Source organism: Bufo gargarizans, chromosome 5 (assembly GCF_014858855.1).
Source record: "Bufo gargarizans isolate SCDJY-AF-19 chromosome 5, ASM1485885v1, whole genome shotgun sequence".
Taxonomy (NCBI): Eukaryota; Metazoa; Chordata; class Amphibia; order Anura; family Bufonidae; genus Bufo; species Bufo gargarizans.
Window position 1 is genome coordinate 103654211 of NC_058084.1, and position 27097 is coordinate 103681307.

The window sequence follows — 27097 nt, forward strand, 5'->3', positions numbered from 1 at the left end:
AATCCCACTCCATGTGCGAGCGTGATCCTCTGTTCACACGGCATTATCATGATTTATAATGCTGTGTGCCTCTGCTTGACCTTACTTCTACAGAATCATAGTGACATAAAGTTGTCAGTATGATCCTGTAGGAGTAAGGTCATGCAGAGACACACAGCATTATAAATCATGATAATGCCCTGCGCTCTTGCAAGTCCAGAACGGAGGACCATGCTCACACATGGAGCGTGGTTCCTTTAATGGACTCACTCGTGTGAAACAGCGCTTATAGATAGCACGGATTCTCGAGAACCTACCTGTGCTTTATACTGATATTTTTTATTTCATTTTTTTTAAGTATTATTTTTATGCTTTTACAAAAAGGTGCTCCAACATCAACCAGCAGCACAAGTCACACGAGCAGTTGAAGGTTTTGGTGTTCTCAAAAAGTCCCCACATCCAGTACACGTCGCCTTTAGAGATTAGAAAAGAAATGTGGATGTTTTCCGTGACGCCCCTGGGCTGGTATTGCAGCTCTGTTTACTTCAAGTAAAACACTGCTGGTGTCATTTATCTTCTCCACTGTTCTTAAAAAGATTGTCCAGGCTTAGAAAAGCGTGGCTATTTTCTTCCAAAAAGAGTGCCATAACTGTCCACAGGTTGCGTGTAGTGTGTGGTTTTGCTGCTCAGCCCTATTTACTTCCATAGATCTAAGTTAGAATGCCAGTCATAAACCATGGACAGATGTGGTGCTGTTTTTGGAAGAAGAAAAGTCATGTTGTTCAGATGCTGGACAACCCATTTAATGAAGCTCGGATTCTACTCCAGCTGTTGCCTAGCAAAAAGCATGACTGGAAAAAAACTGGGTACAGTAAGTAAACTGGTTGACACACATACATGTCTATATACGTTAGCAAAGAATATTATTTATTTCAGGATCGTTGCAGGTGATGAACAAGACCAGAAAAATCATGGAAGAAGGAGGGGCACATTTTGTCAATGCCTTTGTGACGACTCCTATGTGTTGTCCATCCCGTTCGTCAATGCTTACTGGAAAATACGTTCACAATCACAACATCTATACAAACAATGAAAACTGCTCCTCTCCTTCTTGGCAAGCCATGCATGAACCTCGCACCTTTGCAGTATATCTCAATAATACAGGATACAGGACAGGTAAGATCCATTAGTATTATTGCAAGCCTCCTTAATGGAAAAAAGAAGATTCCATTAGTGCAGACTGGTTTTAGAGATCAAAAAAAGAGTATGGGGTGTGATTTGCACTAGAAATATGGAATTATATCCAAGATACTAAATAATTATCTCCTTTGGGTGTCTCACAGATTTATAATATAGGCAAGGTTGACTGACTCACAGAGATATCCCAGACGGCCTCTATGGGGCCCCAGGTCAGATTGGTCTTCACTTTCCCATGAGTGTGGAGGGGTTGTACATGAACTTTGGACTATGCTTTATGATAGAAAGGTGGGAGGGGGGCATAAGGTGGGGCCAGCACTGGATGAGGGTCTGTATTTCTATTTTTCATATGTGTATACCTATAAATGCAGTTGTATGAAGCTACAGCAATTTTTGTTTTTACAAAAAGTTTTAGTTTTTTTTTTAATTGCTAAAAATGATTATAAAGAATTAAAATGAATCTACTGCTAACTATTTTCCTGTAGTTGTTAGTATTAATTTAGACGTCTTGTGGACCCGCACAGCTTGCCAGCAAAATACTTTTCTTATTCTCATTGTCTCACTCTTGTCCTGAACTCTGAACCCATCACAGAGTTCTCATTCTTAAAGAGATAGCATTCATCAGAAAAATCTGCATTCTGTCACGGATGCATCAATGGTTCCCTTGGTACAATAAGGCAATGGGCATTTAATAGGCTTCTAAGTATTTTCAGCACTGAATAAAACAGGAAATTCCATGTTAATTGGGAAAGAGATTTATAAGAACTGATCCAGCCTGTACTGGCATCATGTGATGCTCATATTCTGCCATTATACCTGAAATATTTACCATGGATTCTTTAACATTAATTTCTAGTTATTGCTTATAATATTAATGTCTTTAAAAAAAGGGTACTGAATCAAATCCAAACAGATTTAGAGCTTTTTTGGGGCTATGCTATGTTTAAAGGGGTAGTCAAGATTTAAAGGGGGTTTAACATTGATTTCTAGATCCTAGCCCTCTTAGATGTCCTTTCAGCTCTCCTAACATGTGAGTTTTAGTGAATAATTGTATTCCCCATGAAATAACTATTTTGAAGTATTTCTTCTAGAACTCTGCATTGTGCCTTCCTCTGTTATTCCTCCTAGACATGTTTGCATTAAATGACAACTGGGTGTTAACAGTTAGGGGTGTGTCCATACACCGTCTGACACTACCTAATCAATGTTGACCGTGCCTGAATGCTTAGAGACACACATCTTTGGTGAGGGGAATGGTAACACCCAGTTGTAAGTTTATTTATACATTTTTAGGAAGATTAAATGAGGTGTCCAGTGAGGAAAAACTTTCAGTAAAGCTAAAGAGTAGTTGGAGAAAAAAATAATAATCAAAGCTTACCCTCAACCATCTGCTGTCATTGCGATACTTACCAGATCATCGCTGGTCTCCACTTCCTGGCCCAGGCTTGTCCCACAGGAAATGGGAGGAGATGTTTACTCAGGCAATCATTGGCTGCAACAGGGACCTCCCTCAGTCAATGATTGGCTGAGTGGCCTTTCATGGAATTTCTGAGACCAAATCAGAAAGGAGACCCCAGCAGACCCGACTAGGTGAGCTTAAAAATTGGAGTCCCATTTATAGTCAATAGGCTCTGGCAGGGTCAAATAGTATCTGGCTATGCCAGATACTATGTCTTCATGCAGGCTGCTCCTCTGCTGAAACAGCCTGCCAGAAGAATTTACCCCTAGTGTAAAACTAGCCTAAGCGGTATAAAGGTTGGAGTCCGGTTATGTAATTTTTATCTTCATACTCATTTGCATTCTAATACCGTGCTCCAAGAAACCAGCAGTAAAATGCATTGAGAGGACTCCTCTGAGTTCAGGAGTCCTCTCAATGCATTTTACTTTGTCGGAGCATAGCATCAGAGTGCAAGTGAGTATAAAGATACAAATTCTATAACTGGATCAGCATCACTTGCACTATACAACTCTTAAAGCTCCTGTACAGAGGTCAAGAATCCGCCAGATCATAGGAACACTCATTAGCAATTATCTGGCAGTGTAAAGGTGCCACCAGTTACCCGATGATCGTTTGCCAGCCGCGGATTGTGCCGTCTAAACAGACTCTGTTGCCGGCAAATAATGATTGTGTGGGAATAATTGATGGTATTCTTGATCGCTCCTCCTCTGCCCCTTCCTTCCAGACAATTGCCTGCTAAATTGTCCCGTGCAAAGGGACCTTCACTCTCCTTTGGGGGTGTTTTAGACAGATTCCCTTTTAAAGAAGAATTTGCTTATCAAAAAAAGCCGACAGGACCTCCTTACAGAACATTACTCCCAACCTAGTGCTAGAACTGCAACACAGTCCGACTGTACCAGGCACCATTCTTCATATCATTGGGTTTCCAAGTAAAGCCTATTTAGGATCAGGTTTAATCTGTCTGCGCACAGTTAGTACACATGTTGTAATATAGTCTCTATGTTAATTTGTTAAATGCATTCCAGGCCTATTTCTATATTCTTATATTTTGTTAAAAATTATGGTATTTAATTTTTATAAATGCAATTGGCAATAGGTGACTTCTATCAATCTGCTAAATGCATCAAATGGTGCCAAAAGGGATCCAGCCACTGGCACACGACATTGTAAATCTGGACCTCTGCTTAGCGGCAGAAAATATCTGGCAAAATGGGGCATTGATTTGTTTGCTAGTTTCCCATGCCAAGTGGCAGAAATACAATCTGTGTGGCAAGCACTGGGTAATCGGCCTGTAGTTAGAATTAAGGGCATTCATGTGGAATTATGTTATGTTATAGTTCTAGAATTTTTGAATAATCTATTTCTATACTGTGTACATAGTCAATAAAAAAAAAACACATACAGGAAACGGTTGCTATGTAAATGACATCTGATTCCATGTGGCCTATGGGGGTGCACTTCCACCAAACTTTTTTATTCTATTGTTCTCTTGTGTTATGCAGCATTTTTTGGAAAATACCTCAATGAGTACAATGGAAGCTACATACCTCCAGGCTGGAGAGAATGGCTGGGACTGGTCAAGAACTCCCGATTCTATAACTACACAATATGCCGGAATGGATACAAAGAAAAACATGGATTTGAGTATGAAAAGGTATTTCATTTTCTATTTTATATTGGCCTTAACAAACATGGCATGTGAATACTGCGCCATAAGGGATCAGATGTCTAATGAATTCACAAAAGGTTAAAGGTTTTTCGAACTCAAAAGATTGAATCGGATTGGTTTCTATGGAGGTCTGCTCCACTTTTCTAATGCACTAGTTTTTTTTCTCCTTCAGAAGCTTGTAATTATAGGTCCGACCCCAAATAAAAATGACTACTATGGTCCAGGCAGATGTGCGAGTTTCATTTGCAATACAATCTGTGCATGGTTTTCAGCTCCATTACCAAATTATAGTTTGGGTTGGCATTAGCTACTTATCATGGATACAAAAGTTGCCTTCCTATAGGAAAAATGACTTTATGGTTGATAGCTGGATACAGGGGTTTTCAGTCTAGGAGGACATCTGGTGAAAATGCTAAGGGCTCTTTTACATGAATAAAAAGTATCTGGCATTAGGGCATGTAAATTGATGGGGGAAAAATAGCCATGGACTTTGATGTGGATTTTAGATTCTACAGCAATAGAATGAGGTTTGTTAAAATCTCCACTTGGCTGGTTCCGTAGCACACCGTGGAACGTCTGCCCACAAAACTCGGATGGAGAATGCACATTGCATCTACCCCAAGTGTATGTAGTCTTAGGGCTTTTTGTAATATCAGAAATTCACAAACATGTGCAGCAAGCCCATGAGAAGCCAGAGCAGAGGATGGGAGTGGTAGGGGAACTGATGATGATATGTGGCAGTGTACTTCCTCAGCCCATCACTCACTGGGGTCGGTGCAGTGAAGGAGGTGTACCCTGTGTTCCCTCAGCATAAGCCATGTAGCTGTGGGTTCTCTGCCTCATGGTAGTTCAGGGGTGTCCATGTGGGTGCTAGGCAGGGCATATGATGGAAATGCAGTGGCCAGTATATGGTGTTAAGAGTGTGCACAATAGGAGTTGTAGTACATCGACCAGATATCTATACACAGTGCTAATTCCTCCTACACATCCAATGATGAGCAAATCAGTTTTTTGTAGCAGTGGCCCACTAGTTACCCTTTCCTTTGCTAAAATCTCTGTTAATAGGATCTCTGGCTAGCAACTACAATCTGGCAATAATGGCTGTAGTGTCCACTAGTCTCGGGTGCATAGGGTGTCTTAACTTGTTTCACCTTTGCAGCAGCAGTAGAATCTAAGATGCTTTAAGCTGGGTTACCTTGCTGACTGTCAGATCTTCCTGTCTTTCATCTCCTGGAGCACATGGTGGTGCCGAAGGACACAGGGCCTGAAGCTGGAGTCTGGAGAAGAGGAGCACATTGGAGACTGCTCCATACTTGTTCTCTTTCTAAAGCTACACACACTGGACTCTTCTAGAACTATTGGGTGGAGCCAGTTTACATCCAAAGCTCCAGAGAGCGTTGCGCCAGGACAGGGCTGGCCTTAGGTGTTCAGGCGCCCTGTGCGAGCTAATCTTGTGCCCCCCCGGTTCACCTAAACATACACAAAGAGGAAAACAAACTTTGTAACAAACAGTTTTTTTTAATTACAGATAATTTAAGTGCAAGTGCAAACAAGTACAATCATACCCAGTGTCATCCATAGCCAGTCTCCTGCCCCCTTAATCATACCCTGTCACCTTTGCCCAGTCCCCTGCCCCCCTGATTCATACCCAGTGTCACCCAGAGCCAGTCCCCTGCCCCCTTAATCATACCATGTCACCTTTACCCAGTCCCCTGCCATTCTTAATCATACCCAGTGTCACCCTTACCCAGTCCCCTGCCCCCTCAATTAGACCCTGCCCCCCTTCACTTAAGGGTGACAGACGCTGGGTATGATTAAGGGGGCAGGGGACTGACTTTGGTTGACACTGGGTATGATTAAGGGGGACAGGGGATTGGGTAAAGGTGACAGGGTATCATTTAAGGGGGCAGGGGACTGGCTATGGGTGACACTGGGTATGATTAAGGGGGGCAGGGTCTAATTGAGGGGGCAGGGGACTGAGTAGGGGTGACACTGGGTATGATTAAGAATAGCAGGGGACTGGGCAAAAGTGACAGGGTATGATTAAGGGGGGCAGAAGACTGTCTATGGGTGACACTGGGTATGATTAAGGGCCTTAATCATACCCAGTGTCACCCATAGCCAGTCTCCTGCCCCCCTTAATCATACCCTGTCACCTTTACCCAGTCCCCTGCCCCCCTTAATCATACCCAGTGTCACCCATAGCCAGTCTCCTGCCCCCCTTAATCATACCCTGTCACCTTTACCCAGTCCCCTGCCCCCCTTAATCATACCCAGTGTCACCCTTATCCAGTCCCCTTCCCCCCTTAATTAGACCCTGCCCCCATTTAATGAAAGATATTTGGTTTAAAAAAAAACAATAAGAACAGGTACTCGCTATTTGAGGTCTTCTGCTCCCTCCCTGTCTGCAGAGCACCATCCGCCGCCCTCACACATTGAGCGGATCCTTCCGCGGCTCTCTGTGAAGGCACAGCACTTGGACGCTGCGCCTGCGCCCCTAAGCTCCTCCTCCACACTCCGGAACCTGACCTGGCAGCTGCAGCGGCTCAGCTCGCCAGGCTCGCCTCACACAATCTCAGGCCGGCCTGCTGTAAGAGACCGACTGCGAGCTGTGTCGGCCGCCGGGCGCCCCTGTTGCCATGGCGCCCTGTGCGGCCGCACAGCTCGCACACCCCAAAGGCCGGCCCTGGGCCAGGATAGTTAACTCTAACCATGCCTCTCTCATGCTGGAGCATACAGAGTATACAGTGCATTACATTAACATGACATAACATTTCAAACAATGCATAACATTGCATTACAAACCAAACATTGCGGATACCCCCAGGTGCGGTGTACTGCATGTGTGCACCAAACAAACCCAAAGAAGTCAGTGGCTCTGTTAAAAACACTGTCTGTTTTTGACTAATCCATTGCACACAAAAAAAATTTCGCTATAACTGCCGAATTCTTGATTAAACTTCAGTCTACGGCCTTTTTTGTGAACCATATTAACTATGCAGTTATAATGCAAAGTAAACATACCTGGTGTCCATCATTTCAAGTTTGTCCTATTCCCAGTCCCCTTTTAATGTATGTTAAATAAAATACATCTCCCCCTTTTCTTGAATGCACCAGAGCTTATGACACCAGCACTGTGTCCATCAGCTATTTGCAGGTCGCTTGTCCAGGGAGCAGGGTGAGGGTCTCAGACTACAGAGCCACATGGTGTATAGGGTAGTCTGATAATCCAGCAGTCATTTTATGGCAACAACTACATCAGCAACTTAAAAAAATGGGTACCAGGTATGTTAACTATGCATTTGTTATGTACCGTGATCTGGAGGATTACTTTTAATACCATGCATAGTTAAGAGCCACCAGTTCTGCCTGACGAAAGATTGCATGCTATCTATCTTCATGTGGGACTGTAAGGCCAATGCCCTACTAGCTAGAAAGGATGGACACCAGATATGGGTCCGCTGTACCCATCAAGCTAGTTTTGTTGTAAGCAGAGGTAATTGACTTCTAATATACTGTGTATGTGAATGAGATTCTAGTAAAGTGGGACATCTAGAACTGGCTTCACATAGTCCCATGCAATTAGCTCTGAAGATTCTCACACAGATGGCTGGCTGTGAACTATGGATGGCAACTAACCACTGAGACACCATGATGTCCTCTGTTTCATACAAAACCAGAAAAATCATCTAAGAAGGGACTTTGCAGCCTCTTTCTACTGGAACTTCACCAACTAGAACATGGTGATGTTTGGCCTCACAACTAGCCTGTGCCAACAATATAAATGTATCTTCATTTATCTTTCCTTTGTCACCTGAACCAAATATACCATAAAGAACAACAAAAAAGCAAAAGCTTTGTCAGTTATGTTACCAAACCAGAGTTTGGTGCAGCCAGATAAAGATGTGTGAAGCTTATAATCACTTGTCACTTGTCAAAACTGCCTTTCCAGCTGAACCTCATCCAAAAATTGGGGACACTACACCATGAGGTCCATTTAACCTTCTCAGAAGCACTGATCTAAAATCGACGGTGTTGTGTAAGATGTCCTACGTAAATAATCATAAACCTTTATTATGCACAAATGGATGTATTTATCCCAGTTTTACAAAGTCTTTTTGCCATTTTTCAGACTTCACACATATGAATGTTTTAAAAAAAAAAAGAATCATTCGTGCCTTTAGATGCCCAGAACAGTTTTTACCTTTTGCCAAATTTATCAACTAGGCATATGTCCTGTTCAGGGGAGGACCATAGCCATAGATCCTACAGGGAAATTGTCCAGTAGGGCCCTCCTGAACTCAACTATGGTATATCGCGGTCTTCACAAATACTGTGGTAAGGACGGCAGTATTTTGTGCTGCACTGTGGTGTTTGCTTCTGCTGAGGCAGTATTTTGGTATTTGGTTCTGCTGGGGCGGTACTTTGCGCTGCACTATAGTATTGCAGGCCCTGCCTACTTGTGTTGCCTTGTCAATTCAGTTATACCTACAACATGGGGCCACATTTAGTTTCTTGTTTTTTTTTCAGGGCCACTTTAGGTTCCCAGTCTGCCCCTGGTCCTTTTAATAAATCTGGTGCACACCACACCTATATGGAGCAATATTTTCCAAAGAAGAAGTAAGCTGCAGTTTACTTGATCATTAAATAGTACTCATTGGTTACTTTAAGAGTTACTCAACCAAGAAAATTTGGAAGACATAAATTACAGGCCAACGGCTTTCCACTTGTAAATTCTTCGCATGCTTTCACTGCTTCAGGATTTTACCACTTAGTCACGAAAGCAAAAGTATTTTTTCACACATCACATGTCCTACAGAAACTCCTAGCTATAATACACCGACCTGCATTTACAATTGAGGCTACACATAAATTCTGGCTTATTGGTGCAAATGTGACACATTGTCAATTCTCAGAGACCCTCTGGAAAATGTAAGCAGCAGCCACACTGGTGATACGGACAACCGCTCCACGGTTCTTTTGCACTGGTTTTGATAAATCTCATGAGGAACCGGGGACAAGAACTCATAATATTATAGAACAAACACATACTGATTTCTAATACTTCAATCCTGGTTATACAAGGAACCAAATGTACAAACCAGAGCAGCCTCGGGATCAGTCTGGAGGATATTTAACAATATAATATGATCCAGAGAGCAGATCTCCATGAGTGCTACTGACGTTAATGCTGATTTATAAATTGCATTGCTTTTTGAAATGTCTGGCCTCACTTTGAAGTTATTATCACAGTTCTCTCCCTTCCCCTCTGTATATTTTACCAGATGTCCCTAAATCTCCGTCATACATGTCTATGTGGAATGTAATATTTTTAGTATGGTGTCATGATTTTGCTTCATTTAGCCTTGTGAAAGTCCCAGCCCGTTCTGAAGACTGGAAAAAAAAAAAAAAAAGTTTCATCCTGTGAAATTTCAGTCTACAGAGAGGAACGGGCAGCATATGGTGTTCCTTGCATCTATAATGGTGGGACAGATGATGTTACCGCGTATTTCCATCTATAAAACTCATAAATAGGACCTGGGCCTTTGCTGTTTTTCATTATGCTTTGGAAAAAATGTTTAGTGCTGTCAAGTCTCAGGGTAATACAATTGGAATGGACATGAAGAAAAACTAACAGGGTTCTGGGAAGATTTTCGAAAGTAAGACCTCACTTGTAACAAAAGCAAGGAATGTGTGCCAAGGTGACCTGCCCACAGCCGTGAGATTTCACAGAGCCTCTAACTGCTGCCGACCATGAGCCCTTTCAGTGTGATTACAGCATGCTGCGAGTGACACAGATGTTTCAGTTATGGCATTTGACCCATGTAATGGGATTGCACGTAAGATTACAAGCTTAGTGGTGCTCATCCCCTTAGGTCTTGGAAGATATATGGCTTGAAATTAGTTCAGCATAACCTCCTTGTAATGTTCCGTGATACATTTCTAATCGTCCTTTATTTTCCTTTTATATGATAAAAATCTAATGGCATTTTTAATAGAAAGCCAAACTGCATTCTGTTTAACATTACCCTGTGTACAAGACACTTTTACTATTCGTTTAATTGTCTATTTATAGCTGCAGATTTAATTAAGTGGATCAGATGTATTCAGAATTTTACTGTCTTTTAGATTATGTATAATGGTATGCTAGTTAAGAGCTGTGCTTGATTATGTTTTAGGCATTTGTAGGCCACAAATATAGGAATAGCTATGTATACCCTATAAGAATCAATCATAATGGCCTCTGACACTGTAAGACCATGGTAGGTTAGTATGTACACTCCTGATTTACGTCACCTTACTAAAGTCAGTCCTGTGCTTGGAATGGAATAATCTATTTTTGTTGGGAAAGTCCCCTGACAATAAGTAGATCACAAGGTTTCCCGTGGTTGGGATCCCCATAGAACGGCTGATATGTTTGGAGCAACCTGACAGTCCTAGTTCAATTCTACTACAACATCTCCATGAGGGAAATGAAGCATGACAAATAACAATGGGATGTCTATGCATTATATGGGTTTGGTGAACCCTCCAGTGGAAGAGACACTGTCATATTTGGCCAATGGACGAGGGTCCTGAATGGTTGACCCAATATATTGGAATATTTGAAAAAGTATTTGCTAAATTAGGCAACCCCTTTAAATGCCATGCTACCAGACCACTTGGTAATTACTTAACAGAAGGTGAGTTTCATAAAACTTTTGATGTCATAGACAAGTAGAGAGAGTGCAATATGCGAGTGCTTCTCTCTCTTCATTCTGGCGATCTGTGGTGGTTCTTAGTACTCAGACCCTCACTATTCTAAACATTTGTCACTATGACAGATCAAAGGTTTTATGGAAACTCAGTGACCCTTTAAATAGAAACGAATGTCCTTTGTGGGCATTTTAACACATAACAGGGCATTTCAAGTTTTCACTTCCAAAGTTGGCAGAATATAAGATTGAACACTGGACCTTTCCAGTCTTATTTTGCCAGACCTTGCAGCTTCATTTGATGGCTGTGTACCCGTTATTTTATAGTGGATGCTCTGTACAGTTGGAAGTGTACTGTATCTCCCTTCAGTACAGTGTTTTCTAGATTTAGTTCTGTGTTGTTAGCCATGCATGATCCTTAGTATCTTCTCAGCATAGTAGCTTTGAATATGGATACAGACAGGGGCAGACAGACCATTGGTGCAGCCTATGCATCTTCACCTATAGGCAAGTGGGCCCATGCCTCAATAAAAGAAAAGGCACCAAGGTTCCCTTGGCTTAAAATTACTGAGATTATCATCCATTAAATGATCAAAAAGTCATAGTAAGGGACAAGGAGCACTTTGATGAGCCTTTTTTGTTAAATGAACTGTTAAACAGTAAAAGGTCCTCATACCATCTTTGCACAGAGGACCTCCTACTACGTCCGCACATAGATACAGAATTTATGTGAAATGCTGTTCCAAAACAAGAAATCAGTACTATTCATATAATCTCTGGGCATTTCAAGAGCTGTAAATCTTGGAATATTTTACTCCACGGTAGAGTGATGGCTACATCTAATAAACAAAGTAATAAACTGGTAATTTTATAGTCAGTTTTAATACTTTACGAAAACAACCCTCTGAGGAGGAATATAAACTTCTCAATCTAGTAGACACATGTAACTGAGGAGCTAGCAGCATGTCCTAATTTTCCAGTAATTCCAGAATATCACGTGTACAATCCCATTATAACAAGCTGAAAAGTAGCAGTGGCAATTCCATATTGTAAACTGAGGACTGTCGGGGGGAGAAACACCTGGTTCACTTGTGTTATACAGCACTTCTGTCTCCTTGGCCGTGCTTTTGCAGCTGTTCTGAGCCCAGTGAAGTTTGCATGAGACTACAGGCAAGTAGTGGTGGCAGGTGGTTTAATTTAAAAATTCATCTTCGTCCCCAACCCCCTCCTCTTTTGTTCCATTTCCTCAATTTCCCTGAGCCACACAATTTCCGTGAGCCTTCTTGGCTATAGGTTAAGTATACTTATTTGCAAATCTGACTCTCCTTTAATGACAGCAGCTGCATGAACCTAGTGATCGTGCCGGTATTAATGATCTGGACTTGTACACCAGAGATGCTTTTAACAAGTCTCGCTGCCTGCGTTATGGTTACAGTCCAATTATTTGCAACTACTGAAAACCTTAAATCTCAATTTAATCAGAAGCCAAGGATGATGGGCTAGATAGAGCGTTTTTAGTGTGAATTTTAAAACCAAACCATATGTCCATGTTTTCTGTTTGGTTTTCCAGTATGTCATATTTTGGATTAGTTGGTGTATAATTACAGCACAAAGTAGTGTGTGTCTTCCATTGATAATCCTTTCCATAAATTATATTGCTATAATACCATGTGCCTGAGCAATTTAATACAATATAATCTTTTCCCATTTACTGGAATCCAAATACTCACCATTCAGGAAAAGGCGTTTTAATTCTTGTTTTATGAATTGCATAAAAAGAGAAAAATATGTAAAGCGGTATCTCCCAAAGGAAGAGAACCATCTGAATAGCGCCACCTTCTGGAAGTGGCTCCTTACGAGTGTATGTCCAACTTTTTAACAAGTCTTGAAACATGACAAGGGAAAGTAGCCAAGCCAAATATCCATCCGTAGCCAGCTGTTTCAGGGTACTCGCCCCTCATCAGTATGGAGTAGGATTCTGGCTGGCTAAGTGACATGCCTTGAACACAGCTTGGGCAGGGTGCTTGCTCTCCTTAAAGAGACCAGCTGCGTATGGAGACTTTTTAACTGCACTCCATGGTATGGTGATTTATTGGCAATGCTCCATGGGAAAAAAAAAACACAAAGAGGTATCTCCCAGGGAAGGAGAACCATCTCGCTAGCGCCACTTTCTGGAACTAGCTCTATATGAGTCAAGGTTTGACTTTTTAACAAGCCTTGGAACATGACAAGAGAAAATAGACAAATATAGAAAGAGAAATAATGATATTGAACCTTTTTGTTGTAGCCAACAGTTTTTAAAAACTTCCCTGAGGCAGCCATGTTGGAAAGGCATTCTTCCGTCCTGCAATGTCTGTATAGACTGTGTATGCTGTATGTCAGGCTGCAATTAATTGAAATTAATGGTCAATAGATTAATACAATCTGTAAAAACAGATTGAGTACTGCTCCTCCTCCTGAGACAGGAGTGCGGCAATTGAACTGCATATAGAGTGTTATCTGTATGTATAGTGAATCCAGAGGCCCTGGAAAAAAGAAAACTAAAAGTAGCCCCATTTTGTAGGCAGCTTCAAATTAACAGAAGGTGGGTCAACACAAGTAGGCAGGGTCAACACAAGTAGGCGGGGTCAACAATACCATAGTGCAAAAATACCATCCCAGCAGAACCAAATAAAAGTGTAGAACACTATACTGCCCCAAAAGCTGTCCATCTGTGGTGGCCATCAATAGCTACCATTTTTTGTCCTCCTCCAGTTGTCTATGGAGCCCCCTTAGGAGGTGAAATGTGGCCACAGCAGTTGAATTCAGGAGGGCGTGTGTGATTCCTGGCTGGGTACATGAGTACCTGATTCTCACAGCATTAGTTACTGTTGAGGGCTCATTATGTACCAGTCAGCGTCAGAGAGGAGGACTTGGGTGGCTTCTTGGGGCATCGGCCCAGGGGAAATTTCCCTGTAGGGTCTATGACCAATCCACCCCTCAGTGAATCTATATTGCCTTATCCTTATCTGGACCTCCAGCAGTGCAAAAGAGTCATCATTCATCATTAAAGGAGTTTTCCAGGCTCTTAAGGATAGGTTATTAATATCCGATTGATCCTGCACCCCACTGATCAGTTATTCCCTGCAGTCTCCAGAACCAGAACTAGCTCTTGAATGGAGGGGGAAGCACAGATCCATTCAATGTATAATGGTCATGCTGGGTTACTGCAGGCCAACTCCCATTGAAGTGATAGAAGCAGAGCTTCAGTAACTCAGTATGGTCACTGCACTTTGAACGAAACGAAGCTGTGCTTCATCCTCCATTCAAAGTGCTATTTCCTGCACTGGAGGCTGCAAGGAACATCTGATCAAGGAGGTTCTCTGTGTCCAGCCTTTATTGATCAGATATAGGTCCTCAAAATCAGGAGCCTGGAAAAGCCTTTTAAAGCCCCCATCTTCTAATGATAATGAGATTACTCTGTTGACCATGGCTTTGTCTACACAACAAAGCTTAAAAGTCAGCTGTAATAAACCAGAAAGAACAGGCTATTGTTTTTGGTGACTTATTTACTTTTATATGGTGGGAACTGTGACATACTTTGTGTAGAATGTGCCCTTTAATATACAGAGAAATGAAATACAATGTGTATTATAAAAAAAATATATCTTTTATAAAAATTAAGCAATCACGTTGCCTACACTATATTGACAACATTATCACAATTCTTTGTACTCTTAGGATATTAAACATTTGACTTGGCTTGTGCACATACAGTAGGTGTTGTCCTGAAATGCATATGAAACTCATCAGGGTGGCACACATCCTTTGTTCTTAGTGATAGGTTTTATGTCCACCCAAGATCAAAATATCATGCGGAAATTTGATTATTTTTTTTTCTGTTAAGCTTTTTCTTTTTTTGGAAAAACTGAGTAATGCCCAGTATAGCTGTCACTACAGATTTGCAATGTGCAATCACACCATTTCTCAGATATCAATGTACAACCATGCTGGTTAAAATGACTGACTGGAACGTTCAATGACTTGACAGCTCAAAGAGCTTTACTGGATTTACAAGTCTTGCAATGGGAAATTTGTGGGGAAAAAACTGCAGTTCATAGTCCTTTATTTAGTGATACTTGGTATAATATACACACAAGTAATTTATCTTTTATATATTTTAGGACTATTTCACAGATCTCATCACCAATGACAGCATTAACTACTTTAAACAGACCAAGAGGTTGTACCCGCATCGGCCAGTCATGATGGTCATCAGTCACGCTGCACCACATGGGCCTGAGGATTCTGCACCACAGTTTTCAGAGCTCTTTCCAAATGCTTCCCAGCATATGTGAGTAATAACTCTTTCTCCAATCCAACAACACATTAGTATAAATTTTCTGACAATTATTTGTTGTTTCTTTCACAGTGAGTCCAAAAATAATTGTGCTTTTTTTTATTTTTTTTGCTTGACTATGAAAGTGCTGTCCAAATTGTAATCTAAATTATTAGGCTTACTACTACTTGTCAACAGCCCTGACTTTTGAGGTTTGGTTTGGATTTGGATTTGGATTCAAAATGAGTGGAATGTTGGCTGAAGTAGTGAAATGAAATGTCTTTTTGGACAGATACAAGAGGTGACCTATAAGGTCCTAAAATTTCCATTTTGTTAGATGATCTACAAAGAGCAATGCTAAAAGACATGTCAGTCTATTGCAAGGTTGCCTCAACTATGGTTGTGGTTCTCTTCCAACTACACTAACAAGAGACTTTTACGGTAGAAAAGATTTCCTGTAGCTGCTGACCTAGAGATCTCATTGTATTATGTGGTCATATATGTTGTCTTGACATAGTATGGGCTGTACCAGAAGACTTTTTCATAGTCTTAGTTGGGGGTCATGCACATGGTGCCGCCCATTCCGTGCATTGAGGACAACAAATTGTATTCCCCACTCCACTGGCAACATTTGTGTGGCTGGCGCAGATGGGTGCAGACCCATTCAACTTGATTGGGTCCATCATCCGTCAGCACCGCAAATAATTAGAACATGTTCTATTTTTTTTTGAGGTGTGGAGGCACGGAGAGAAACCCTCACGGAAGCACTCCATAGTGCGTCTGTGGGGTTCCGTGCCTCCATTCTGCACTGTACCTTTCGGATTAAGGACCCATTCAAGTGAATGGGTCTGCATCTGTGATGCGTTGCACAAACAGCCGGTGCCCGTATATTGCATACCCGCTGTTTGCGGGTCGCAATACAGGCACCAGCCAACAACGTTCGTGTGCATGAGCCCTTACAGTGCTCTGCTCATCACACACTGGTCTCTGCTTTCCTGATCTGAGTTTGCTTGAATTCCCAGATAATTGGAAATCTTCTAGGTACAGCAGTTATAGCTTGTTACAATGTCGACTAGGGTTTCTTGGGCTCACTAGAGGAAATTATTTATGGGTCCAAACCCATACGTCATCAGTAGTGTCTGATAGACGTAGATTTTGAATCAAAGAAATAGGCCCTAGTGGCAAGTTATTATCTCCAAAGGCAGCTCCAAATAGATTTGTTTCTCCTGGACCACTATTGCATCAGAGCCTGGGCCCACCAGAGGATCCTATGGTACTCTGGTAGACCAGTCTGACCCTGGCTTGTTATCACAGTTAGAAACTGAGTTTGATAAATATCCAACTATTTTGCGTCTACAGTGCCTAAGAATACCGATGATTTCATAGTTACCCTGTCTAGTCTCATCCCAAAGTCATTTGTTTCAGCTTTTTACCTGCCCCCTACTTCTTCTAGCATTCATCTGACATGTTAGCAAGTGGTGATGTGTAAACATGGAGATACAGAAGTTTGCATAGTAGGACATTTTTATTGGAGAGTAGCAAAGCTGCTTCATTTTTTTTTTTTTTGATGACTTGGAACAATATAAATAGATAACTTGTCCAGTTAGTGCTATTATAAGCTGACAGATATTGGTCCTTTATACCGTGAACATTTATACATTCTATTTGTACATTGGCTATGTCTGTTTTTCTTGTAATTACCCTGTACAGTATTTCTCTGGAATGGTAGCATTATACTCCAGTAATCCCTGGATAACATTTACTATCTATCTTATTCTACTGACTATGATAATCGTAATAATTGCACAGGATATTAATATTGATGACCTATTCTTAGGATAGTTCATCAATATCAGATCGGTGGATGCTCATCTCCTAGCACCCCCACAATCAACTGTCTGAGGGGACCACAATGCCCTGGTGATTGCTGCAGTGTTGTACATTATGTAATGGCCATGTATGTGGTACCACACGCAGCGTCAGACTAGCCCAACAGATTTCCAATGGATCCTCCACTAGGCCCAGGCTCTGATACCTTAGTGGACCCCAAAGGTCCAGAGAAAAAAAACATTCGGAGACTATAAATTGCCACTTGGGGTCTATTTCATTTAATCAAAACCTATTAGAATTTATTGATGGTATGGGGTTTGGGCCCCCAAGAAACTTTCCTCTGGTGGGCCTAAGGAATCCCAGTCCGATTCTGGCTACATGTATCTCTGTCCCATTCACTTGAATAAAGCTGTAGTACCATATACAGCTGCCTCACAATGTACAGCACTGTACGCAGTAAAGAGGCCACAGCATCCAGGCCTCACAGCTGCCATAATCTGTTATTGATTGTCTATTCTATTAAAATCCAACAAAACCCCTTAAACATTGCTCTTTTTAAATGGCTATGCATGTGCTGATATTTACTTCTAATGAGTCGTGTTCTGCTACTTGAACTGCCTTCATAAAACTCTGCCTTGAGGGCCACTTTATGTAATGTTTAAGCTGTCATTGAAAACAAAACAGTGAATTATTTTATAGTGTTTTCCCTTTTTGTGCTTTATATAGAATCTTCTTAGTTGGCTGCTTTATTCCAAGTAGCCCATCCCTCCATAATGTGAGAGGACAAAAATTTCTCTGCGTGCTCTTGTCAGATAAAATAAAAACAACTCAAATGTCATTGGCGTAAAGAAGCAGGAAAGAAATAAAAATATTTTCCAAGAACATTTTTCCAAGTGATAATATGCTTGGAATAATCCAGCAGGGGTGTAACTGGTTCACGGATCCAAAAGATGTTCCCTCCAGATTGTTAAAACAAAGATGCCTGTAAGACGTTCATTTCCAATTTTCTTAACGTCAAAACATTATTATTATTTTTTTCAATAAGAGAATGTTTTCATCGAATAGATAAAAATGTTAATTCTACTAAATGTTATTTTTAACACTTCATTATGTTATACAGCATTAAATGTTGCTGGAATGACATAACACCATAATCAGCATTGAATTTAGTATTAGGCAGCAAATTAGAATGCTACTTATATATATAGATTGTTTTGGGAAGCTCAGGAGCCCCTCTTTCCCATAAAGGGAAAGTCGTTATGTAAAGCAGCTCTTAGTCTGGCTGACCTGGCCTGTCCATATATTAAATGGTTGGCTGTTCACTTCAATGACTGGCATGTAATATTACATTATCTGTATGGCCGGACATGGCTTCCTCAGGACAACTTCTATTATAAGAGTTCAGAGTTTAACCTCCAAAGGATGCATTAAGGATTATGCAAAAAACAAAGTTCATGGATTATGAGAGGTATTGCAGCTCTGTCTCATTGACTTCAGTGGAGCTGAGCTGTAATTCCAGATGCTTCCCATGGACAGGTGTGGTGCAGATTTTTTGATAGAAAGGCATGGTTTCTAATTCTAAACAAACCATTGTATTATAGACTAGAACTTGATAAAGTGGTTGTTCCACTTTATCCGATAATATACAACCACTAGAACCTCTTCTGGATGTCGTTCTTGTTGAGTTGCCAGGCTAAAGTTGATCAAAACTAACAATTTCAACCATAATCTATCATTTGTTAGGGGAAATGTAACAAGAAATGATAATTTTAGCCTGAAAAGAGGACGGCAATGTTTGAAAATTTTGTCCAATAGTCAGAAGAAAGATCTTTCATTTAATAAAAGATTGTTTGTGGGCAAGAGATCTTTGAAGGAATGTTCTCAGCAAGATCTTTTGTCCTTTGCCTAGTTTCAGTGGATGTGGATGGCTGGTTTGAGCAAATCAGTGTGTCTGAGAACCGATTGTTCAACTGCTGTTCAAAAATCAACCAACTTCTATCTAATGTATCAGCCCACTTTAAAGGGGTTAGCCCGTCTGGGCCATGGATGGCATATCGCTGCTCTCTGTTCACTTCAGGGGTCCCACTGAGGAGATAGGGGCAGGTCCCAGACGTGGGACCTGCAGCTATCTGACATTGATGGCATATCCTAGCGATCCTATGCCATCAATGTCCCAGATAGAAATACAGAAAGAAATACCCTTTCAAGGGTTCTTGTACACAGCCTATCTACATGTACTTTATGAACCATTTACTGCAATGCAATGAGTCAATAGAAGTGGATATTCTAGAAAAAAAATAACTCTTTATGCCATGTAAAATCATAAGTACAAAAAAAAACACAGGTCTGAAATATAGCCAAATGCATTAGGCCTACATTTCTCAGCACCACTGATAATAGATGGGTGTCATGAGTTTGATTGCAAAAATAAAGCAGCTTCCAGAAACGTATTATGTAATGTCTTTATGTATTCCCAACAGTTCTGCTAAAAGTGCCACATTTTTCTAAATAACGAGAGTAGTCCACCAAAAGAAAAATGCCAAATTTAGTCCTTTATTGTACAATTTTAATAAAAAAAATTCAGTTTAGCAATAAAATGAGAATAGTTTTATATTTTAATCAAGTTGATGGGGTTGTCCGAGTTATGAAAAAAAAATATAGCACAGAAAATCTGATGGGCAGCAATATATAACTAAGCTAAGCAAGTTTTATGCAAAAAAAAAAAATATATATTTCCTAATTTCCCTGGTTCTTTTCTGGCCCTTTGTTTACATGCAATAAAAACAATCTCTGCCCCTCCCCCTGCACTGCTAAGGGAGTGGATACAAGAGCTGCCCTGAGTGATATGTCTGCCTGCTGGGAGAATCAACAGCAACTTGTAAGTGTAGAACTACAAGTCCCAGCTGTATAATGACACTGCTAATACACACAGGATCTTTCCCCTACCATCTTGTGCAATGCTCTCTCTAGTCTATCAGCTCCTGTGCCCAGAATTGTCAGTGATGCAGCTACCCAGTCTGTGCAGCTGAAGGGGTTAAGAATCCTAGGACAGAGCAGACAGACGGCAGTGAAGGGGGGGGGGGGGCGTGGCCAGCACAGTGACGTCTCCTTTACAGGCTTGTAAACAAACTTTATCAGAGCAGGGAGAGAAGCTGACATCACAGGCACTGCAGATAAAGGGAGTTAATTGGAAAGCTGTTACATTTGCCTAGTTAGGAACATTGAAAGAACACAAAAATAACTCAGACAACCCCTTTAATTAACGGACATTGATTTAATGCAATAATTTATGTAACATTCAAGGCTTGTATGCTTTTTACTGAATTTAATGTATAAATCATCGCTACATAAAAAAAATTGTGTTTTCCCAGAAATGTCAAATTTACCAGAAATTATAGACAGAAATGTTTATTAAATTAAGTGTAGTTCTAATCGACAGGGATTTGATGTGTGTTTCCTGCTCAGACTACTTGCAAAACTTCAGTCTGATTTATAGTTTTCAACAGCACTCAATATGATAAAATGTCTGGTGCATCGCTTCCAGGAATTTGGCTTGTGCAGTATGTATGGAGAGTGAGGACATACAATTATCCTTAATTTCTCCCTAAGAACAGTTGTTTTGGTAACTTCAGATCATGAAATGTAAGATTAACATTAAATTTGAAGGGAGTCTGTCAGCAGGAACATGGATATGTAACCTGAATAAATCATGGTCTTACTTATGGAAATCTTTTGCTGCAGTTGTGAAGATAATCACTTATTATGCAAATTAGTAGTTCAGTGCACCAAGGGTGTCTCTGCTGCCTCTGCTTCAATCCTTCACCCTCCCAGTCCCTTCTTCTGATTGGTGCTTGACAGGGCCAGACATCTTGCTTGGCCCTGTATTCTCACGCATCGTTCAATGTATCATTGGCGCATGCGCAGTAGTGGCAGTCCTCACTTTAGCGCTCCCTGAGCTTGCACAATGAATGCAGAGTGCATCCATTCTTTCCCCAGAGCACTTCCTGACTTTCTGGGGCTTCTGTCTGATGGTAGTTGGGGTGCCCTTCTTGTTAGGTAGTTGGCAGGGTGCAAGGCAGGTGGATGGATGATGGAGTCAATGATCTGGCTCATTGGTTGCAATAAGTAAAGTCTTTCTTTACTAAATCAATGATGGGAGTAGTAGTACATAGCAAAAGGCACAGTTCCAAAGTATATCACAGTATAGTCTCCTCCTAACAGCTGTGTATGAACAGCAACAATGAGGATAATGAGTAGTGCTCCCTGGCGCTCCTTCTAAGGACACTTTGCAGTCTCTCCAAATAACCATAGGCATGCTATTATGTTCCTGTCAACTCCTTCTGCAATTCCTGGGCTGAGGGGTGCAGAATTTAGATTCAGATGGTATGTCTCAAAGTATGGTGGGTGCCAGAGGAAATGAACCCTTTTCACAGCACTAAAGTTCCTTGCCATAAATGAGCTGTACCTTAATGACATCTTGCCATCTTGCATGGCCTTGGTGGTTCTGAACCTTCAGAGATGGCCAGTCTCTTTCCTTCTGGGGTACTCTGAGGATAAACAATCTTCTCTGGCATCTGTAGCCTCAGAAATAAAGGTTTTCTGGATTCTAGCCTAGTTTGCAAGAGTTTGCACAAGTAGGTCTTGTTTGCAGCTCTGCTCTGCTAAGACTCCTCTAACCAAGGAGTGGACTAAGTCCATCATCCTGGCAACCTAACCAAATATGCCCATGTTAACTATATATTACCATACATTGCTATTTGGTATACATAGTACATAAAGAAATGAGCGCTTTCACAATACTTCAGAACCTTTAACCTTTTTGCAGTAATTAACTCTTTGCAGTAGTCCTCTGAGGCATTGCAGAACTAGTACATCTATACATTGCATGGATGGCCCATTGATTTCAGTGAGCACCATAAAATGCTTAATATTCCCTGTGGTAGCCGTGCTGCCAAACTGAAAACTTGTAACTTGTTTCTGGTTCATCCACGAATTACAGCCTTTTCATGGGTGTCTCAGTATTAGGACACCTAATGATAAGCTTATTTTTGGAGGAACCTGCTAGCAAAAAGATGTTCAAAGAGGCCAACCCATTTAAATTGTCTGGTTGATTTATTTATTACTCCCATTCCGATGCTTCCCTGTCCCCCACAAATCTCTACTTTCTGATTCCTCATGGAAAATGTGATTGCCGAGCCAATCCCTAACCACAGTAGGGAGTGTTCGCATTCTGCGTTAAGCTGGACTGGGAGGCATCAGAACAGGAGTAGGGGGAGATCTGTAAGGCGAATATCACTTATTTGATTATTTTACATCATAGAGAGCCTTTAAAAAAAAGGAAATAATCAAACAGAAAACAAGTTCTAAGTTTTTCTGTATGTCTTAAAATTGTACAATATAATGAAGCATGTAACTGTAATAAAATGTAAAAAATTACAGATCATTTTGTATTTTTTCCTTAGAACTCCAAGCTACAACTATGCACCAAATATGGACAAACATTGGATCATGCAGTATACTGGTGCCATGCTACCAATTCACATGGAGTTTACAAATGTGCTTCATAGGAAGAGGTTGCAGACGCTTATGTCTGTGGACGATTCGATGGAGAAGGTATTTCACCCTGTCTCCTTTTCTTTGGCTATGGTAATGGTATGCCACCTAAAATGGTCTTTTCATTCCTGGAGTTGCAGCTTCTCAACAACACAAATTGCAGACTATTGCTCTGTTCTGAAATTTTTATGTGTCAAGATTTTTCTATCTGATAGGATAGATCAAGTGTTGGATTTCCAGTTTATCTCTTCTTTTTATTTTTTTATTTTGATTAATATTTGTTTTGTGTTCTTGACGTAACGCTTGACCGTCTTATATTCTAGCTATACAACATGCTGGTTGAAACTGGAGAACTGGACAACACTTACATCATCTACACAGCCGACCATGGCTACCACATAGGACAGTTTGGCCTTGTGAAAGGAAAGTCCATGCCATATGACTTTGATATTCGAGTCCCTTTCTTTATTCGTGGTCCAAATGTGGAGCCGGGATCAATGTAGGTTATTTTTTCAGGTTTCCAGCTATTGAATCTTTCATATATTTATATATTTCAAAATACAAATCTTCATATAGATTTTGTAAAGCCTGACCACAAGGCCTGCACTGTATTTACAAATATATCTGAAAACGGTTTCTATAATGTGATGGGTTAGGAATATTTTCTCAAAGGGTTTTACTCACATTATTAGGGATGTTCTCCATGGACCTAAAAATTGTACACAAACTGTATGTGCTGAAAACGTGGTCCTAATGACAAGTGTGCCGATTGTTCTTTAACTGAGACAAAAAGTTATCAGTTATGTATAATTTTGATGTCTTGGGAACGTATGACATTAAGTATGTGAACATGTATAAATACTTCTAATATAGAAGAAGAGAGGCCATGTCTGACATTTTAAGGCTGACATAGATATTTTGGGGCAGAGCCCAACAATTTTATAAGGAACTGTCCACAATAATATGTCCATCGTGCTACACCATCTATTCACTCATGGACAATATCAACTTACATTGTCTCCATCAAGACTTCTAGAGGTGCTTTTTTCTTTTTCTCTATACATATCCCCATATTCTTGAATTGGGACACCAGCTTATAATAAGTAACGTAAAGGCCATATTACAGAATATATGCTTTTGCTTGCACTTAATGTTTGCACTTAAAATGAATCTGTGACAAGGGGATTTACTGCTAAACGAAGCACAATTTCTTGTAGGGTCATCTGAGCTGAATGTAATGATACCTTTGACTTAGCGATCCGTTGCTTTGCTCTGGACAAAAAGTACTTTTAGTCTATATGCAAATCGGAAGTTAAATGCACCTAGGGTGGGACCAAGCCACCCTAATGTACCAAGAAGTTGGCATTTCAAATTGATATGCTCATCTTTTCATTCTACACCGCAGAAGTTATGAAATGACCACTTGGAAAAAAAACTCAGGGGATATTTATTATGAATTATACACCACTTTTTGGTGTATTAATCTCGCATATTTGGTCGCCATGTTTTTTGTGGCAAAATGTGCAGCTTTTTGCCACTCACGCCACTTTTTTCCCCGAGTGCCAGGAAAATGGGACGTGGTGTGGGTGGGGAAGAGGGCAAGCCCGTCTTATTTTTTAATTTTGCACGTCAGTTTTTGGCGTGGAAAATGACTTAAATCTATGACAGCAAGGTAACCGGTGTAGATTTTACTGTCGCATGGCCTACTGGAGGAAGCGCCAAATTTATGTAGAAGCCTGGCGCACCCACCGGCAGCACAGAGGGACCAAGACCAGCGTCTATATCGCTGGTCTTGATAAATATCCCTCCTTTATTTCAGTACTATACCTTTAATATGAAGTGTAATAAACTTTTTTGTTTGGCCTATAAATCTGTCAATTATAGTTTACCAAATTTGTCATTTTATTTTGCAGTGTGCCTCACATTGTGATAAACTTGGATATCGCCCCCACTATTTTGGATATTGCAGGTTTGGACCCTCCTCCTGATATGGATGGGAAGTCTGTCCTTACTTTGATGGATATAGAGAGGCCAGGAAATAGGTTGGTGTTTTGTTAAATGTTTTACTATGTGTGTCCATAATACATATTTTAAGCATATTTGGGGTCCAGGATCCCCAAATGCAGAACTTGTAAGAGAGCCTACACCTACCATGTGTCGTATGTAATATTGGTGCTTCCTCATGTGGTAGAGGGACTTTTGAGTCTTCAGAGCACAAGTGCAACCATTATCTCTGCACCCACTATAGCTACAACCCTGGGCTTGATTTTGGATGAACAAAAGTCTTCTATCTGTTCCTTCTCCATTTTATTTCACTTCTGAGTGTAATACAGTTTACATACATTTTGTGACAACTGGTTCTTATTCCTACAATTATGACTTTATTTTCAGACTTCGAACCAATAAAAAACCCAAGATCTGGAGAGATACATTCCTGGTGGAAAGAGGGTAAGAATATTACTTTTTTTTTTGACTGACTGAAATTCATCTAACATGTCTGAGAAATATAAACATGTATCATGGAGTAATAGTATATTTGGCACAAGGGCAGCCTGTAGCGTTCATCTACATTTTATGCTATGCATCTTTGGGGCAATAACATTGCAGAAGTCATTCCAGCTATGTGTAAACAACATTTTAGGCTGGCAAAGGCACAAATAGTTAACAAAAAGAATGATTTCAATGTGAAAAAGTAATTAAATATATTTTTAGATTCACACAACACATTTCTACATTTCACGGATGGCGTGCTGAGTAAATACATGTTAAAGGGTCTCACTCCCTATGATTAATGTAAAAAATGAAAATCGTACATAATCTACTACAGTTTGTTGCAGGTTTGTCCACCTCAGCAAGGGGGACAGAGAAATAAGGAAAAGAACAGCAGGTGGCACTGTACAAATAGATTTTATTGAATAACTCGGTGGCTATACTACATTTTTAATTAAATGTAATTACAAAAATATTTGGATACAAGCCATGATTTGAAAATGTAGAATATTTTTAATGGGGTAACCCTTTTAAATAAAGGCAGTAGTCATGTGCGGGCCGGTACTCGTCTGTGGAAGACTTGTGTTGTCATCCTGCAAAAGGTGCCTGTAGCAAGTAAACCTTCTCCAATGATGAGGTTGAATCTTATGGACCCCCAAATTAAAATGTTAATTTTTAAGGCAATTACTGAAGTTTACACATAGGCCACAGAATGTCTGGAGTTAGGAATACTATATTATGTCATTAATACATCTACTTGTTAAAGACTGAATCAACTTAATTCTTCATTCCCATGATACAGAAGTCACGCCTGTATTACACCAGGCGATTGTCGGGCCAATCAGTGCTTTGTATGAACACTTATTAGTGTAATACTGCCACCAAATACATGATAAATGAGCAAACGGTCGTTCATCAGGCAATCCAAATCCTTGACAGGTTTAAAAATTATTGTTTGCCGGTGTCTAATCACGATCTACTTCCGGCAAACAACTGGACAGCATGGAGACACGCGATGGTATAATGACCGCTCCTCCCTATGCTGTGGAGGTGATTGCTGCATGTAATAACAGCGTTCTCCTCCACTAGTGAGCAGGCGATTGCTGAGAAGGAACGCTTCCTTCCGGACAATCGCCGTCAGAATCTGGCTGTCTAATACAGCCTTTGTTTTCATGTAAAAAGATGTTACGCCTTTAGGTTAGTAATGAATAATATGTAATTGATGTAACTCAGTTTGGAGTGCCCATTGTATGATATTAAACCTAAAGCAATGTTGGCTCCTCTCCAGATTTTATGTCTGTGTTAAGTTTACATTTTAGTTATATGATGAGTATAAATACAGACTCAAAGTGGATCATCAAGACCCTACACCAGAGATGCACAAAGTCTCCTTTACAAAAAAAATAAGTGGTCATGTTTTTTATTCTATAGCGGTCATCCACTTTTGGTTTCATAAACCCTTTAGGGCATTCTATGCGAGTTGTTCCAATGAATGCTCATCATGTAATGCATAGATGTGTCAGGTCCAGGTGTCCTATATAATCTACACAAGTCCTGATAGGATCTCAGTATAGACACCTTGTGTGCCGATGTATGGTGTAACACTGAGGGCACACAGAGGTACAATACGGTTCCATGTATTTGGATACTGTGCTTAGGATCCATAACAGCTCATTGTAACCCAATCACCCACTCTATTTTTGTAGATTTTAACATACTGTTTCCTTTTTGCCTTAACAGAAAGTTCATCAGAAAGAAAGAGGAACCAAACAAAACTACTCCTCAGTCAAATCATTTGCCAAAGTATGAGCGTGTGAAGGAGCTGTGCCAACAGGCTCGGTACCAGACAGCTTGTGAACAGCCGGGCCAGGTAAGGAGAACATATTTCATTCTTACTCCCATTAGAT

At 40.6% G+C, this 27097-nt stretch overlaps 1 protein-coding gene across 2 annotated transcripts in view; it reads left to right on the plus strand.

Moving 5' to 3' along the window:
- The window catches only part of SULF1 (sulfatase 1), a 108953-nt gene that overhangs the window by 50561 nt on the left and 31295 nt on the right, over positions 1-27097 (plus strand). For both annotated transcript variants that reach the window (XM_044293104.1, XM_044293105.1), the window contains exons 4-11: positions 916-1155; positions 4138-4289; positions 15163-15332; positions 22610-22760; positions 23024-23199; positions 24614-24742; positions 25092-25148; positions 26931-27060. In XM_044293104.1, the coding sequence (XP_044149039.1) occupies positions 916-1155; positions 4138-4289; positions 15163-15332; positions 22610-22760; positions 23024-23199; positions 24614-24742; positions 25092-25148; positions 26931-27060 (1205 nt within the window). The remainder of the gene's footprint in view (positions 1-915; positions 1156-4137; positions 4290-15162; positions 15333-22609; positions 22761-23023; positions 23200-24613; positions 24743-25091; positions 25149-26930; positions 27061-27097) is intronic.